This window comes from Bombina bombina, chromosome 5 (assembly GCF_027579735.1).
Source record: "Bombina bombina isolate aBomBom1 chromosome 5, aBomBom1.pri, whole genome shotgun sequence".
Taxonomy (NCBI): Eukaryota; Metazoa; Chordata; class Amphibia; order Anura; family Bombinatoridae; genus Bombina; species Bombina bombina.
This window is the reverse complement of record NC_069503.1, coordinates 337,619,090-337,638,192: the sequence shown is the minus strand read 5'-3', so window position 1 is coordinate 337,638,192 and position 19,103 is coordinate 337,619,090. Positions and strand designations below refer to the sequence as shown.

The window sequence follows — 19,103 nt, the reverse complement described above, 5'->3', positions numbered from 1 at the left end:
GGATGCCGAGTTAGGGCTTTGCATTCAGTGCTGCACAGTGCACATCTAAAACAGCACATGGCACTAGCTTGGCATGTCACATGACACCGGCACGGTCTGGCACAGTTTTAAAAAAATATATAAGCAGAGTACTTTTGACTGTGACAGTATTAGGACTGAATGTGTGTGTTCCCCATGTCACATCAGCAGTCTGGTATGAACCATAAAAAAAAAAAAAAAAAAAATTTTTTTTTTTTTTTTTTTTTTTTTTTTTAGGACCCTTGGGCCCCTCAACAGAGACTGGGCCCAGGGCAGCTGCCCCTTTTACCCTGTGTTAAAGACGGTCCTGAGTGTAAGGAGTTACTCCATATAGACCTGCACATGACTACAGTACAATTCCATGTAACGGTCACTCTAGTAGTCAATCCATAACTAGTTGCTCCTCTGGCTGGAGGTTCATAATAAGTTGGCCCCAATATAATCATATTAGTGCTGGTATATATAAGCATGTTGCATTACTTTGTATCTATCTGACTTATCCACTTCTGGGTCAGGGATCACTGGTATTTCCACACAGCAACAGCAGGGATTCCACCATTAGCAGGATTGGGCATTAAAACAGAGAGCGGATATACAGCGTATCCCTCTGCTACTAATAAGTCACTATATGTTACAGTGTATCATTATGTAGCTCGAGCTGCATATACTCATGTAGAATATTTAGACTGCAGTTGCAATATAATATAATTCTAAGTCTGATATAGCAACACAGGACTATATACTGATTGAACGAGTAAGGCTGTCAACAGTTATGAGTGCATACAATATGTAAATGGCCCAAATATAATTATATTATTGCTGATCTGTACTAGCACGTTGTATGACTTTGAATCTATTTGAGTAAATTCTGGGTCAGGGGTCATTGGCATTTTCATACAGTGTTAGCAGGGAATCTATTATAATAAGGAGTGGGGGGCAATATAGAGAACAGATATGTCTTGTATCCTTCTGCCGCATACAAGGCACTATTACAGTATATCTATATACGACTCATGCTGCACGCATTTACGTAGAATATTCAGACTCCAGTTGCAATATTATACATCCAATTACAAAAACTGATGTAGCAACATAGGACCACATATTGATTTAATGTTCAAGGCTGTTAACAATCTTTAGTGTCTTAAATGTAATATTTATGCAACAGTAGCCACATAGATTTACGCACAAATGTGAGACGTGCTGGGCATTGAAAAGACACTGAATCACAACTCAGGAGTGATTACTGAATATAGCCCTTTAGAGGTATTACTAAACATGACCTTTAGTAATCTTATGCGTTTCTATTATGACTAGTTACTGCGATCATTGCCAACCTGACAAACCATACTATTGACCAAATAAAATAAAGTCGGACTAACGGAATATAGATCCTTCACGACTGAATATAGGTCACAACTAGGAGCTCTATAAACAGAGAATCAGTAGTAGCGATTAACTAATCACCTTGTTATATAACACATAGGGTGTTTTCAGGAACCTTTAATATCCAGTTTACAAATCCATATGATATTAGATAAGGGTGTATATATACGCCAGTATTGATACAAAATGTACAAGATATACAAATAGAATCGTAGCAAATGCTTAGTGATAAATTGTCAAATGTTCAGTGATAAAATAATTTGTGTGTATTGTGATTATCGAAAAATTAGAAAAGCTAAAACTAAATAGTGACAAGTAAGTGTTATGCAGCAGAATTCTGCTTAAGAAATGATATTTAATGTAACATTCACAAATAAAAACACAATGTATAAAAACGGACGTCTCCGTATATTACTAAATAAGCCAATATACCAACAATATTGAAATGTATCTCCTTGTATTCATAGGTGGGGGATAAAAACAGTCCAAGTTAGGATAATAAGTGATTAGGTGATACAGTCTTACCCCCAAACAATTGCGGCTTTCGATAGAGGGAAAGTGAAAATTACCGCCGTGGCGGAAGTGACGTCACTTGTAGGGGCGCTGGCCTGATTGAGCACTCCGATTGGTTCCTATTGCGATCGCTACTAGGTAACGGCTTCTTGGTCCCACAGTAGTAAGGTATCCGCTCTTTATGTGCCAAAATGCACGCAGGATACTAATAACGGCTGTAATGTGTTTTAAAAGCAGCTGTTGGAGTAGAGGCAAAGTTCCGTTTATAACCTTCAGTAAGGCTTGTGATATCGGCACGCAGACAAGTTCCACAGCGATGCCAAGTTGAAAGTTCCACAGATGATAAGCAGCATCAATTTTTAGCAGCAAATGGTGACTGTGAGATACTCAAAGTTTCTAGACCTCAAGACTTTGAAAATCAGATTGGGATTCCAATGGAAAAATTCCTGATTTATGTGCAGCTCTGCAGTCTGGGGAGTTTTTCCTGTTTCTTTTGTTCACAACTGTGTCTCCGATTGGTTCGCAATAGGAACCAATCGGAGTGCTCAATCAGGCCAGCGCCCCTACAAGTGACGTCACTTCCGCCACGGCGGTAATTTTCACTTTCCCTCTATCGAAAGCCGCAATTGTTTGGGGGTAAGACTGTATCACCTAATCACTTCTTATCCTAACTTGGACTGTTTTTATCCCCCACCTATGAATACAAGGAGATACATTTCAATATTGTTGGTATATTGGCTTATTTAGTAATATACGGAGACGTCCGTTTTTATACATTGTGTTTTTATTTGTGAATGTTACATTAAATATCATTTCTTAAGCAGAATTCTGCTGCATAACACTTACTTGTCACTATTTATTTTTAGCTTTTCTAATTTTTCGATAATCACAATACACACAAATTATTTTATCACTGAACATTTGACAATTTATCACTAAGCATTTGCTACGATTCTATTTGTATATCTTGTACATTTTGTAGCAATACTGGAGTTTCACACGCTATTGTGTAGTTTTTATATTCACTAGTCTAAATATTTATCTTACACCTTTAGCTATAGTGCTCCTGTTTAAATATCACATTTTTTATCCTTTTTATCCTTTTTATACACCTAAATTAGGGACATTTTAGGTATATCAGGAGTTTGGTGCTTTTACCCTGCGCTTTTTAATCCACTCTTTTAGTATGTATATATACGCCTTGGATTAATACATTCTAATTACTTATTCTATCATTTTTTGTTTCCTAACACCGAGTGTGTAACAAGCAGCTAATTGGTCAGTGATCAATTTTCAGATGAGCGGGGCATGTATTGAGCATTGGCACCTAGGAGTGACACACTGTTGGCACATAACGTGTCTATTCAGCATACTATAGTGGTTATTTGAGATACCCAGATTGGGTGATTCATTTATTCTTTAGAGAGCAACGTTATTACGCATTTTGAGGGATAACGTTCAATCATATTATTTATAGGCCTGATAAACTAATATTGTTATCCCTCTATTCCCTATCACACATATATAGTCTTAACCAGTATCTGTGACATTTTTATTTGTATGTTATGAATCTATTCTTTTGGTTTTTAATTGGTGATCAATAAAAGTTAAATTTTAACAAGTCCTGCCGGGAATTTCACTGCCATTTAGTCAGGGCCCAGAGTGCTGTATGTGCATACTTGGTGAGGACTGGCACGTTACTCTTATGTGTCATCCCTCTTTTTTGTGTTCATAATACTTATTGATGCACTAGCACCATTTTCTCTTAAACATGTGGGGGATCTAGTACTGAATACTCCCTTACAGACATTATTTATAGAGAAAAAGGCAGAGGAGTGCCATTGTTCTTGGGTTGTAACAAGAACAATAAGCACGCCTGGTCTCAGTTGAGACCAGGTGTGCTACACCCCTGTTTATAAGTATGCACAGATAATGTTTTCATTATTGGATCAATATAACCTTTGCTCCGGGGCCAAGTGAGGTTTAGTTAAGCGACTGTAAATGGAGTTAATTTTTTGCATTTTTTTTCTACCATGAATGTTTTAACACATCTTGCCAGGAATTTCACTGCCCTTTAGTCAGGGCCCAGAGTGCTTTATGTGCATACTTGGTGAGGACTGGCACGTTACTCTTACGTGTCATCCCTCTTTTTTGTGTTCATAGTGTTTATTGTTCTTGTTGTTTACATTATCTAAATAAGCAGGTGGCATTTGTATTTGTTTGGTGACATTCGGCCAGATTACGAGTTTTGCGTTATAAGCGGCTTGGTAATAATTTGCAAGTTATTTCCACCGCTCACCTTTAATAGTGTTGCTATTACAGGTTTGCAAAAACCCGGCGTTAGCAGGCAATATGGCAGAGTTAAGCTCCATACCGCACACAAATACCAGCACTGCTTTGAGCTGGTTTTACGTGCTCGTGCACGATTTCCCCATAGACATCAATGGGGAGAGCCGGCTAAAAAAAAATCTTAACACCTGCAATAAAGGAGCGTAAAGCTCTGTAATGCAGCCCCGTTGATTCCTATGGGGAAAGAAAATTTATGTTTACACCTAACACCCTAACATAAACCCTGAGTCTAAACACCCCTAATCTGCCGCCCCCGACATTGCTGCCACCTACATTACACTTATAAAACCCTAATCTGCCGCCCCGACATTGCCGCCACCTAACTACACTTATTAATCCCTAATCTGCTGCCCCCAATGTCACCACCACCTACATAAATTTATTAACTCCTAATCTGCTGCCCCCAATGTCGCCGACACCTACCTACACTTATTAACCCCTAATCTGCCACCCCTATACTAAAGTTATTAACCCCTAAACCTCTGGCCTCCCACTAACACTAAATAAATATATTAACACCTAAACCTAACCCTAACCCCCCTAACTTTAATACAATTAAAATAAATCTAAATAAAAATGACTATTAACTAAATAATTCCTATTTAAAACTAAATACTTACCTATAAAATAAACTCTAAGCTTGCTACAATATAACTAATAGTTACGTTGTAGCTATCTTAGGTTTTATTTTTATTTCACAGCTAAGTTTGTATTACTAGGTAGACTAGTTAGTAAATAGTTATTAACTATTTATTAACTACCTAGTTAAAATAAATACAAAATTACCTGTAAAATAAAACCTAATCTGTCTTACACTACTACCTAGCAATAAACTACAATTAAATAAATTTCATTAATTAAATACAATTAACTAAATTACAAAAAAATAAACACTAAATTACACATAATAAAAAAGAAATAATCAAATATTTAAACTAATTACACCTAATCTTAATAGCCTTATTAAAATAACCCCCCCCCCCAAATAAAAAAACAAAAAACCCTAGCCTAAACTAAACTGCCAATAGCCCTTAAAAGGGCCTTTTGAGGGGCATTGCCCCAAAGAAATAAGCCCTTTTACCTGTAAAAAAAAAATTCAAACAACCCGCCAACAGTAAAGCCAACCCCCCAAATAAAATCCTATCTAAAAAACCTAAGCTCCCCATTGCCCTGAAAAGGGCATTTGGATGGACATTGCCCTTAAAAGGGTATTTAGCTCTTTTTCTGTGCCCAAACCCTAATCTAAAAATAAAACCCACCCAATAAACCCTTAATAAAACCTAACACTAACCCCCGAAGATCCACTCACAGTTTTTGAAGACCGGACATCCATCCTCATCAAGCCGGGAGAATTCTTCATCCAAGCGCCAAGAAGTCATCCTCCAGGCAGGCAGGAGTCTTCATCCAGATGGCATCTTCTATCTTCATCCTTCCGACGTGGAGTGACTCCATCTTCAAGACATCTGGCGTGGAGCATCCTCTTTCGATGGTTCTTGAAGAATGAAGGTTCCTTTAAATTACATCATCCAAGATTGCGTCCCTTGAATTCTGATTGGCTGATAGAATGCAATCAGCCAATAGAATGCAAGCTCAATTCTATTGGCTGATTGGATCAGCCAATAGGATTGAAGCTCTATCCTAATGGCTGATTGCATCAGCTAATAGGATTTTTTACCCTTTAATTCCGATTGGCTGATAGAATTCTATCAGCCAATCGGAATTCAAGGGACGCCATTTTGGATGATGTCATTTAAAGGAACCTTCATTCTTCAAGAACCATCGAAAGAAGAGGATGCTCTGCGCCAGTTGTCTTGAAGTTGGAGCCGCTCCGCGTTGGAAGGATGGCCATAGAAGATGCCGTCTGGATGAAGACTTCTTGCCACTTGGATGAAAACTTCTCCCGGCTTCGTTGAGGACTTCTTGCCACTTGGATGAAGACTTCTCCCATCTTAATGAGGATGGATGTCCTCAAAAACTGTAAGTGGATCTTCGGGGGTAAGTGTTAGGTTTTATTACGTGTTTATTGGGTGGGTTTTATTTTTAGATTAGGGTTTGGGCACAGAAAAAGAGCTAAAAGCCCTTTAAGGGCAATGCCCATCCAAATGCCCTTTTCAGGGCAATGGGGAGCTTAGGTTTTTTAGATAGGATTTTATTTGGGGGGTTGGTTGTGTGGGTGGTCGGTTTTACTGTTGGGGGGTTGCTTGCATTTTTTGGCCCCGCAAAAGGCCCTTTTAAGGGCTATTGGTAATTTAGTTTAGGCTAGGGTTTTTTTATTTTGGGGGGGCTTTTTTTGATAGGGCTATTAGATTAGGTGTAATTAGTTTAAATATTTGATCATTTCTTTTTTATTTTGTGTAATTTAGTGTTTATTTTTTTGTAATTTAGTTAATTGTATTTAATTAATGTAATTTATTTAATTGTAGTGTAATGTTAGGTGTTAGTGTAAGACAGGTTAGGTTTTATTTTACAGGTCATTTTTAATTTATTTTAACTAGGTAGTTAGTACATAGTTAATAACTATTTGCTAACTAGTCTACCTAGTTAAAATATATACAAACTTAGCTGTGAAATAAAAATAAAACCTAAGATAGATACAATGTAACTATTAGTTATATTGTAGCTAGCTTAGGGTTTATTTTATAGGTATTTAGTTTTAAATAGGAATTATTTAGGTAATGATAGTAATTTTTATTTTAATTATATTAAACTTAGGGTGTTAGGGTTAGACTTAGGGTTAGGTTTAGGGGTTAATAACTTTAGAATAGTGGTGACGGGCGGCAGACTAGGGGTTAATAATATTTAACTAGTGTTTGCGATGCAGGAGTGCGGCTGTAGGGGTTAATATGTTTATTATAGTGGCGGTGATGTCCGGAGTGGTAGATTTGGGGATAATACATTTATTGTAGTGTTTGCGATGCGGGAGGGCCTCGATTTAGGGGTTAGTAGGTAACTTATGGGTGTTAGTGTACTTTGCAACACTTTAGTTATGAGTTTTATGCTACAGCTTTGTAGCATAAAACTCATAACTACTGACTTTAGATGGCGGTACGAATCTTGTCAGTATAGGCTGTACCACTCACTTTTTGGCCTCCCAGGCAAAACTCATAATACCGACGCTATGGAATTCCCATTGAAAAAGGACTTTTTGAAAGGTGTGGTAGTCGCGTTGCGTTACGGCCAAAAAAAGTGTGCGGTACAGCTGTACCTACAAGACTCGTAATACCAGCGGTAGTGAAAAAGCAGCATTAATGAAGCTTTTTCACTAATATCGCAAAACTCATAATCTAGCCGATTGCTTGCATATGTCATCCAATATGGCAGTGGTAATTGTAATGTGTTTTGCCTATAAGTAAAACATTCTAAATCTTTTTGTTCTAATCTGCAATAATTTGAAAATGATTGTCCTATGTTTATCAAGTCCTTTTAGGAGTGGAATTAGAGAAGTGAAAAATGGTCTTGTAAATGTGTTGTTAAAGGGATGTGAAACCCAAAATATTTTCTTTCATGATTCAAAGCATGCAGTTTTAAACAGCTTTCCTATTTACTTCTATCATCTAATTTGCGTAGCTCTCTTGCTATTCTTTATTGAAAATCATATGTAGGTAGGCTCAGGAGCAGCAATGAAAAAATGAAAAAGTAGCATTTTTTCCATAAAAAACTTCTGCACAAGGCAGTTTTTAGGGGTTAAAAGTAGCGAGTGTAAGAAAAAAAATCTGCGGTCTATGGGAACTGTGTTTTCCCTGTGAATATATATGTATATGCTTATATACACATATATTTATGTGTTAATATGTGTATATATTCACATATTAGCACATAAATATATACTGCATATACATATATTCATATATATATATTTAAAAATTGATGGCCATCGCTGTGCGACATACCCCCTTCACTGCGCTAGTTCTCATGCCATGTCTGACAGCTCCTTATGGAAGCACGCACTGATGAGCATGAACACGAGGTTGCGTTTGCATTGCACCGAACTTGTAATACCAGTATGCTCTCTTTTTTGCAGAACTAATATTTTATGATAAACTTGTAATTTAGCACAATATTTGTATGTAATTATTTTGAATATGAGTTGGTTTGCTTTAGGATTTGGAAAATATGTTTTTTTGTAGAAAGTTAGGGGTGTTTACTATTTAATTATTTTTTTTCTTTTAATCTTTATTTCAGATGATGTGGAAACCTGCTTTTGACTTCCTATACAATTGGGGTGCTCACTATGGAGAAAGCTACAGAGATGTTTTACAAGACTTGCACTGTGCTTTGGATAGGATGAAATATCCGGTGACCAGGCAGTGGAGAGAATTGACAGGAGCTCTTATTCTTGTGAATTGCCTTGAGATCTTCAGAATTAATGCTTTTTCTATGTTTGAAGAATGAACAAATTTGATATGAATTTACTTATTTATCTGTAGATATAAAATATATTAATATTTTTTTAAAGTATTACTGTAATGTTTTGAGTTTGTTTTCATCTGAAAAAGAAACACTCAAATTTCTTTGTATAAAATAATGACTCTCAAACTCTAGTTTTATATAATATTAGTGTCATAAACATAATCCAAAAGTTTACTGCTATGTTTACTTTGGTTCATTCTGATTTATGTTTACAAAGCTAAAGCAACTGCAGAACTGTAAATGCTTAGCGTATATATAGTGTGAAATATTGTTTTCTGTTGGATGTATTCTATAGTTAACAAGGAAGTGAGCGGTGCGCTCTCTTTCTTACCCTCAGCGTGTCTGTGTCTGTGTATCCGATTAAGGCACATGGGAGTGTGGGGATGACGTGTACATCACGTGGTTCTGTGTAGGAGAAACGGCATATTTGTCCTCAATGCCAGAATAAGAGATCAAAGTACAAAAAGAGTCCCAACACAGGCAAATGTAGTTAAAAGTTCCAGGCTTTAATCAGTTTGCTAAAAACATATATGAGTAAAGTATAGCCAACTACTGCATAGCAATGACTGACAATGTCATATATAAGCATTCCTGTCAAGAAAGGAAAGCTGAGCTCCTCACACAGCAGACATGTTTCATGCTTGCAAAGCACTTGTACACTGCCATGTTCAAAAGTTGGATTAACGTTGGAACTTTTAACTACATTTGCCTGTGTTGGGACTCTTTTTGTACTTGGATGTACCCTATACTTGCTAATCTACATTATTGTGATTTGATGTTTTCTACAGATTGTTTTACAGATTGTATTGTTAAATTCATTCACATGTCTAAGTGTTTAACCCATGCAGAGGTGTTTAGCTTAATGAAAGGTGTGATATCAGGTGCAGTGCATTGCTGCTTCTGAGAAAGACATGATTAGAGAGACAATCAGAGGAAGTATATGCAGGTATCACCAATCAACAGCTTTAAAGTGCTTATGAATAGCAGGATACATATAGATATACACATACATACATACATAAACACACACACAAATTAATATACAGTATATATATATATATATATATATATATATATATATATATATATATATATATATGTACACAAACACAATAAAGCTCTGCATTTTGACAAGACCAGCGAGCGCCGCCTCCCTCTCAGCTACTACGGTGTGTGGGGTCTATTGGAGTGTGTGTGTGTGTGTGTGTATGTATATGTATGTATATATATATATATATATATATATATATATATATATATAAATGTGTGTATGTGTGTGTCTATGTGTGTGTTTATATATATATATATATATATATATATATATACACACATACAGTATATATACTTGTGTGTATATATACTTGTGTGTGTATGTATGTATGTATGTGTGTATATGCCAGATATTCCTCAAGTGATTTAAAAGCCTAATATCAGTATTGGTTAATGTGATAAAGTTAAACATGGCAATATGAGCTGTAAGAATCTGAAATATAACTTTGACCTGTATTTATTTTCTTAATTATCTATGTGTGAATTTTGTTACATCTAAACGCGGTATAATATATTTAAGTTGAACTTTTACTCCCAAAAAGTTTCTCTGTCCTTTAAAAGGAAGTTTGATTAATAATGTATCAGTCCTAACCAAAATATTGTCCTTCAGTTGGTCATAAAACCTTTTAATAGTCATATGAGAAATGTTTTTGTGAGATATACACATCTCAAGAAACATCTGATGTCTACTAAGCTTATACAATCCAACATCTTGCTCCTTTGAGTAAAATGATCCACTAAATGTTATAATACTAAGTGCAGCAATATTTTTAAACAAATAAAATAGTGATAGAGAAGACAGGTACATGGATAGAGTAATAATAATTTCTCTTTGATGCACTGTTTATCTTAAGAATTATATACAAGTCTTAAAGTGAATGTAGTATGTCATATAAACATGATCTAACCTGTTCAGTAACCTTGGGGTTTTTTTTGTCCATTGTGCAGGTTTATCTTTATCATTATCAGTGTTAATCAAAACAGTTTTTAACTTGATCCAATTCACATTCATAAAGTTTAGAACTTTCTACATATAATTTATGTACCCAAATTTCAACTTTTGTTTGTAATTTGTATTAAAGCAGCTCTAGAATGTAATATTGTAATCTAAGTAGAGTGAGGTCACACAAAGAAATTGGTTTTCTCAACATTTCTCGATGAAACAAAGGAGACAAAAGCAATGAGATATTATACTTGAAAAACAAGTGTTATTACGTTTTAGATTGTGTAGTTTTTTTATAATTAGAAATTTAGGTTTGTGAAATCTATAGTTAAATTTTTTGAGGTAATTTGATGTTTTCTCACAACTCTCGTTTTATGCATCAGCTGTTTATCTCTGCGATTTCTATCTGATCAATGTTGTCGTCTCAAATATGGGCCAGTATTGCTAATCTGGTGGCAAATCTATTAAAATGCAATGCTACTAACAATTTGTATTTGTATTCATGTAGGCTTCATACAGAGCTGTTAGTAGTGTCAATTATTACCATGTTTAACTTCACATTCCCTAAAGATATTAAATTCCATAGACACTTTTCTTATTCGTTCAGATGAGGAAAACTCCAATGAGTTTTTTTTTTTTAGCTGTTTGGTCTCAGATCCCGATTGCTTTATTGAATCTAGACCAGTGGCTGTTTATGAAGACACCTTAAAGGGACAGTCAACACCAAATAGTTATTGTTTAAAAAGATAGATGATTACATTACTACCTATTCCCCAGCTTTGCACAACCAGCATTGTTATATTATTATACTTTATACCTCATTTAAACCTCTAAATTTCTGCCTGTTTCTAAGCCACTACAAACAGCCTCTTATCACATGTGGGCCATATAGATAAAATTGTGCTCACGCCCATTGAGTTGTTGCTGACTTTGCACTAATTGGCTAAAATGCAAGTCAATAGATAATAAATAAATAGCCATGGGATCAGGGGGCTGTCAAAAGAGGCTTAGATACAAGGTAATCACAGAGGTTAAAAATATATTAGTATAACCATGTTGGTTGTGCAAAACTGGTGAATGGGTAGTAAAGGGATTATCTATCCTTTACTATATTTGTGTACTTTATAATTGAATTTACTATTTTCACATGCTGGTACAGACAAAGACACCAGATAGGTGTCCTCATGGGAAGCTCATTTCCCATTAAGTAAAGAAAAGAAGGGTACTGGAAGCTGCACCACTGGACAGGAAATGGTTTTAATGACTAGCTATTGACAATAGTAAGTAACTGAAATTGAACAGCTCCAGGATAGGTTTATCAAACACATGATACATTTGTTCCTTATAGCTTATTAAATTACTAGAAGTTAAACATTTATAAATAGCTAAACCAGCAGACAATTTGTAAAACACAGAATCACATTTTTGGATCTGTTATTAATTAGAAATGTGTTCATTGACTTACACTGTCGCTTTAAATATTTGAACATGCATAACTATATTATTAAAATATATCTGCCATGACTAATCAATATACAATACAGTGTTATTTATTATTTTTACTGTCTAAAATGTAAATGAATAAAAAAAAAAAATCTACTTTTTGTTAAAATTCTGACATACACCATAGTAGACAAAATATAAACTGATATACCAAGGAAGCATAAAATATATCAACATTATCATTCAAATTCACAAATGATTTTTTTAAAATAATTGATTGAATAAATCAGGAATATTCATCATCATTATATACCAGGGCATAGCTGAATTTCTAGATATTGTTTTCTACAACCTAGCTACAGAATGCACTACATTTATTATATGTGAAGAACTGGTATAGCTAATGTGTATCATACATTTCTTGTAAAATTGTATATACTGTTGTTATTTAAGTCAGAATTGATCACCTCCTTTGTTGTTACAACTATATATATGTAACATGCTTTTAATGAGCATATTATGTACACATGCAATACTTAATAAAACAACCTTGTGTTTTACTATTATCCTAATGACTGTGATCTGTGATTAGGCGTGTAAAGTGTAGTGAAGATATTGTATGATCACACCCTGTTGTCTCACATAAAGCATTTAGGGGTGAGGCAAACTTGCTTGAACCTGTCTAAGGAATGTAAATGAAAACTTTCCTGTTTTCCATTAGTTTGTAAATGTATAATTGTAAGAGGCACAAATAAACATGGTATAAAAAGTAAAAAGGAATGCATTTACATACAATGCTTAATATTTGAACATTTGATGATGAATGATATTTAAATGTAATCTACAGGCATATAAAGCTCTAATTGGTAGGACTTATACATAGTTGATTGGGCTTTTTTTCTATAATAATTTATTTTAAAGGGACACTCAAGTCAAAATTTTAAACAACTTTACAATACACTTCTGTCTGAATAATGACAGTTTAAAGTGAAAGTAAATCCTAGCGTTTTACAAACACTAGGATTGACTTTTGAAACAAATAAAGGGGACTTTCATTCATGAAGTATAAGATACTTCATGTAGAAAGCTCCTTTATTTGTTTTAACTGATCGCTGTTTTAGCTGCTACAGCAGCCCACGGCTAAAAAATAGTTTTGCTAAGAGGTGACATTTTCACCTCTTAGCCAATAGCCATGCGGTAAATCAGACTCCCATTGGCGCCAAGCCGGATTTACTGCACAGCAATTGGCTAAGAGGTGAAAACGTCACCTCTTAGCAAAGAATATTTTTAGCATTGGGCTGCTGTATCAGCTAAAACAGCGATCAGTTAAAACAAATAAAGGCGCTTTCTACATGAAGTATCTTATACTTCATGAATGAAAGTCCTCTTTATTTGTTTCAAAAGTCAATCCTAGTGTTTGTAAAACGCTAGGATTTACTTTCACTTTAAACTTTTATTTTTCAGACAGAAGTGTATTGGAAAGTTGTTTAAAATTGTGTGCTCTATTATCTAAATGTGCACAATCTTTTTACACGCTTTCTGGGGCACCTGCGCCTACTGAGCATGTAAACGAATCACAGAATATACAAATATGTATTTTGTGATTGGCTGATGTTTGTCACATAATGCAGTGAGAGGGAAAAATAACTAATACATTTTGTCAGAAAGAAATCTACTACTCATTTCAAATTTAAACTAAGTGCTTTTGCATTGATTTTTTATTATGCATGTAATAGTTATGCTATTTTACTGTGCTTAGTGGTCCTTTAAGCACAATTCATTTGTCCAGGTAAAGCTCCCTTTAGAGAACCCTCTGCCTCAGCCAAAACCGCAGGTTGATTTGTGTTATATTTTAGCAGGACATATAGGAGTAGATTTACTAAGGGTCGAACGCAATGATTTGATGTAGCAAATCGTGTCCGCTCGACCTTGCTAAATGCAGATAGCATACGCTGTCGGCATTTAACATTGCACAAGCATTTCTAGTGAAATACTTGTGCAATGCCGACCCTGCTCACAGAGGCCAATCAGCCGCTAGCAGTGGGTGTCAATCATCCTGATCATATCGGATGGGGATGATTTCAGTCCATTACCTAAATGGTGGAGGAGAAGTTAAGGAGTAGTGGTCTTACGACCGCTGCTTCTTAACTTACATTACAAACTAGCCTGAAATGATGGTGGTAGGAAGCAGCATCAGCTGCTTAATAAATGGACCCCATTTACTAAAGTTAGGGGTTGCATGTTCTTCTATGTGGAAAAATGAGGCGTCAAGAAATCTTCATTCAGGCGGCCTCTTCTAGCTTCATCCAGCCAGCGAGGTGCGGGGTCCATCCTGAAAACATCCAACGCGGAGCCCCTTTTCTTACGGTCGGTGCCATAAACTGAAGCTTCAATGCAAGCGACGCGATTCAAGATGGTGTCCCTTGCATTCCTATTGGCTGTTTTGAGTGTTAAATTCAAATCAGCCAATAGGAGGTGAGCTTCTGAAATCCTATTGGCTGTTCAAATCAACCAATGGATGAGAGCTACTGAAATTCTATTGGCTGATTTAAACAGCCAATAGGATTTCAGAAGCTCGTCTCCTATTGGCTGATTTGAATTTAACACTCAAATCAGTCAATAGGAATGCAAGGGACGCCATCTTGAATCACGTCCCTTGCATTGAAGCTTCAGGTTACAGCAGCGCCTATAAGAAGAGGAGATCCACGTCGGATGTGTTCAGGATGGACCCGCTCTGTGCCGGCTGGATGAAGTCTTCTTGCCACCTGGATACCAGGTAAAAGAGCTGATATCTTTGGGGCAATGCCCCACAAAAGGCCCTTTTAATGGCCATTGGTAGTTTATTGTAGTCTAGGTTTTTTTTTATTTTGGTCTAGGGTTTTTTTTTATTTTGGGGGGCTTTTAGATTAGGTGTAATTTTTTTTATTTTGGATCATTTGGTTTGTTATTTTTTGTAATTTAGTGGGGGTTTTTGTAACAGTTTTTTTTGTTGGTAATTTAGTACTTTTTAATAAGGTTTAATTTTATATTTGAATCATTTTAGTAGGGTTAGGTTTTTTAATATGTAATTTAGTTTATTTAATTGGTAGTTTAATTTAATTGTAGTATAATAGTTAGGGTGGGTTAGTTTATAGTTTAAAATTAGTTTATTTTAATTCTACAGGTAAGTTTTAATTTATATTAAGATAGGGATGTTGTAATTTTAATTCAAAGTTAAGGGGTTGTTTGGTTTAGGTGTTAATAGCTTAATTTAGTTTTTTGCAATGTGGGGAGCTGACGGTTTAGGGGTTATTAGGTTTAGTTAGTGTTGGCGATGTTGGAGGCCAGAGGTTTAGGGGTTAATAAGTTTATTTAGTGGAGGCGGTGTCGGGGAGCGATGGGATAGAGGTTAATACATTTTATTTGTGTCGGCGATGTCGGGGGTGGCAGATTAGGGGTGTTTAGACTTGGGGTATATGTTAGGGTGTTAGGTGTAAACGTAACCTATCATAGAAATCAATGGGGTATACTTCATTGTCTTGCAGCATCGAACATAAGCTTTCGGTGCTTTCAGGCTCTCAATGATTTTTATGGCATCTGCGGCCTCAGATTAAAAACCAGGTACGATGTGTCCGAATAGCTGCAAGCATACCTGTTAAATGTTTGATAAATGAGGGAAAATATCAAATAGAGCCAAATGTGTATTTGGAACACCTGTAATGACGTAAGCATTGATCTGCATCGGATTGAGATTGCGGGATTGTATGTTACGTCACAAATTTCAACATTAGCTGATCTTAAGGCTTTGATAACTAGGTTGGATCAATCTCACAACAATTACGATGCAGAATTCTGGCGAATTTGCGGTTGACACTTTGATAAATAGACCCCATAGTGTCAAAGGTGCAGGCTGCAGCAGTTGAACCACCCGCTTATGACATAAATCAGCAGGAAAAGTCGCACTCAAAAACGTTATAACATTTTTAAAAAATAATATTGAAAAAACTCAGTTGGAGCACAAAACACTGTAAGATGGCAATGCTTTGGTCTGCTTTTCCCTATTGGTTTGTTTTCTCTGTGGGTCCTATGATGCACATTCTTCTTCACACTAGTTCCCACAAAGCCAGCAATACTGAATGTTATGTGCTTCCTCCCTGAGCATTCTTATTTTCCTTTCCTCTTGCTTCACTCACAAAACCTACTCATGCCCCAGTGCACACCCAGAATCACTCTGAATAACTACCCCATTAACTCAAACTCATTCACTTACTGTACACTTTAGGCCGGTAAACTATTTAATGACTAATCCATTTTGTTTAATTAATTGGAAAACCTCTTGCTCTTTACCTCTACTTGCCCGTCTAAAAATTGACTGCTGAAATTGAGGCTGGGGCTTATAAGTTTATACAATGTATCTTTTGTAGTAGTGTTTCTTTTCTTCTTTAGTTATCTAAATAAAAAAAATATAATAGACAGGGAAAACAAATGTATTGGTCCATTAATACCTTTCAGAAACTGAAAGCAGGTTAGATGTGAAATGGGATTCAATGTGCAGCAATTGCACTAGAAATCTGTACTACTATCAGCCAGCTAGATTACGAGTTTTGCGTTATGAGTGAAAAAGTATCTATGCTTTTTCACTAACGCCGCTATTACAAGTCTTGTCAGAATAGGTGTACCGCATACCTTTTTGGCCATCACGCAACGTCAGTACCGCACTTTAAGAAAAGTCCTTTTTAAATGGGACTCCCATAGTGCCGGTATTACGAGTTTTGCAGTGATGCCAAAAAGTAAGCGGTACAGCCTAAAACGAGAAGATCTGTACCGCCATCTAAAGTCAGTAGTTATGAGTTTTATGCTACAAAGCTGTAACATAACATAACTAAACTGTCACAAAATGCACTAACACCCATAAACTACCTATTAACCCCTAAACCGAGGCCCTCCCACATCGCAAACACTATAATAAAGTTATTAACCCCTAATCTGCTGTCCGCCCACACCGCCTCTATAATAAACTTATTCACCACTAAGCCGCAAGCCCCCCACAATGAAATATACTATAATAAACTATTAATCCCTAAACATCTAAATAAAACAAGAGAAAAAGACTTTTATACTGCTAGACTTTGGGTCCAGATTGTTTATTCTGCAACATGGAGGATCACCCATCAGCCTTTTGTCACATTTGGTCTCTAACAACGACCGGGGTGTCAAGTTGCACAGAGGACATCCTCCCCACATCAGTGAAAATCCAGTCTGGAAATCTGGAAACTTTAAATGCTGTTTTTTATGCTTAATCCTGTAAGTATAATGTCGCATACCTGGGGATATTGAACACTGTGTGTGGTTACAAAAGTGACTTGCTGTTCCTTTCGTCCTCTTCTCTGCTGACTGCCCAAAAGTTTCTCCCTAGGGATGGTGTAAACTTGCTCCCTAGCCCTTCTTATTATCTTGGGGGGATAATCTCTGTCCTTGAGTCTCTTCTCGAGAACCCTTGATTCAGTCACAAAATCTGCGTGTGCTGTGCAATTTCTCCTAAGCCTAGCATATTCACCTTTTGCTACCGCAAAGGGAACATGCTTAGGATGGCAACTAGTGCCCAGAAGTAGAGAATTCCCCGAGATGGGCTTCCTGTAAATTATGGATTTTATGGTACCCTCTCTGGTACCCTCTAATGTGAGATCAAGATAGTTAATATATCTATCATTAAATTCGAAGGTAAACTTAAGGCCAATCTCATTGTTATTGAGATAATCCAAGAACAGAGGAATACTGACATAATCACCTGTCCACACAAATAAGAGGTCATCAATGTATCTCCTATAAAAGGAGATACAGTTTTTATATGGGTTACTATCTCCAAAGATGTGGTAAAACTCCCACCAACCAAGAAACAAATTGGCAAAAGATGGAGCAAACTTTGCTCCCATGGCGGTACCACATCTCTGGAGATAGTAAACCTCCTCAAACTTGAAAAAATTGTGTGTGAGTAATTCTGCATCCTTATAAGTGTATATTTACCCAGGTGCAGTACATATATTTATATTGTTTATTTTACTTTTCTTTGCACAAGCAGTAATACTGTTTTAGGGAGTAACTTAGTAATCAGGTGTGTTAGGTTAGGTCTGAGGGCGGGGTTTTTCCAATAGCAAATCACATTTGTTTTATCTTCTTTTTAAACAGGTGTGGGGCACAGCACTGTAGGCTATGACTACGGATCATTTCCGAAACATGTAAGCCAGACAGTGCTGCGCCCTCAGCACCTCTCACACCGCTTGCTGTGTTTCACATGTTTTAAACTTTAAAATAAAGGACTTTCGTTTTAACCTCAGCTGGAGCCGTCTTTCTTTGAATGAATTTGCCTTTCCAGTTATCCAGCTGTCGTTCTGTGGCCATTGGACTGTTTAGGAGCATGTGTGCTGGGCGTGTTTACTGAGCAGCACTTTCAACCAATAACCAGCATTGCTAGTCTCACGGAGGTACGTAGGAGAGGGGAGGAGTGTTCCACTAGCTGAGAGGATTGTAGCCGGGATAAGTTGAGGCGGGTGGCGTTTTCCTCCGCATCGTCCCAGGCTGGTTTCTTTCCCCAGAGTGGCAGCTTTCTTAATTGGAGCCAGTGAGACGGGCATACGCACCAACACTGATTAAAACCCCGCACGTACCTTCTACGGGTGAGTGAAGATTGCAACGTTTCATATGCTGACTGGTTTTGATTCTTTTGCTGCTTGTCTATCTGTGGCTATACGATATTACTTCACCTGCTTTGCTTTGCTTGCATTACACGCCACAGCACACATTATACCAATAAGGATTTTATACCTTGGATTGCATATACAGATATTGGGTTTCTCTTTGACTCATACATAATCCTGTAAGTAGCCATTTGTCTATGTGCACTTACCTTTAATAAAATTTGCTGCACTTGAATCGGGCTGCGCCTGTTTCTGCTTTCTTTCTACACCCTACAATAAACTACAATGGCCCTTAAAAGGGCCATTGCGGGGCATTG

The 19,103-nt window shown here is 36.4% G+C and overlaps 1 protein-coding gene across 2 annotated transcripts in view; it reads left to right on the top strand.

The window, feature by feature from the left end:
- MACC1 (MET transcriptional regulator MACC1) overlaps positions 1-9,786 on the top strand; it is a 104,833-nt gene extending 95,047 nt beyond the window's left edge. For both annotated transcript variants that reach the window (XM_053714131.1, XM_053714132.1), the window contains exon 5: positions 8,449-9,786. In XM_053714131.1, coding sequence (XP_053570106.1) covers positions 8,449-8,658 — 210 coding nt within the window. In that variant the 3' untranslated portion in view covers positions 8,659-9,786. The remainder of the gene's footprint in view (positions 1-8,448) is intronic.
- Positions 9,787-19,103: the final 9,317 nt, after the last annotated feature.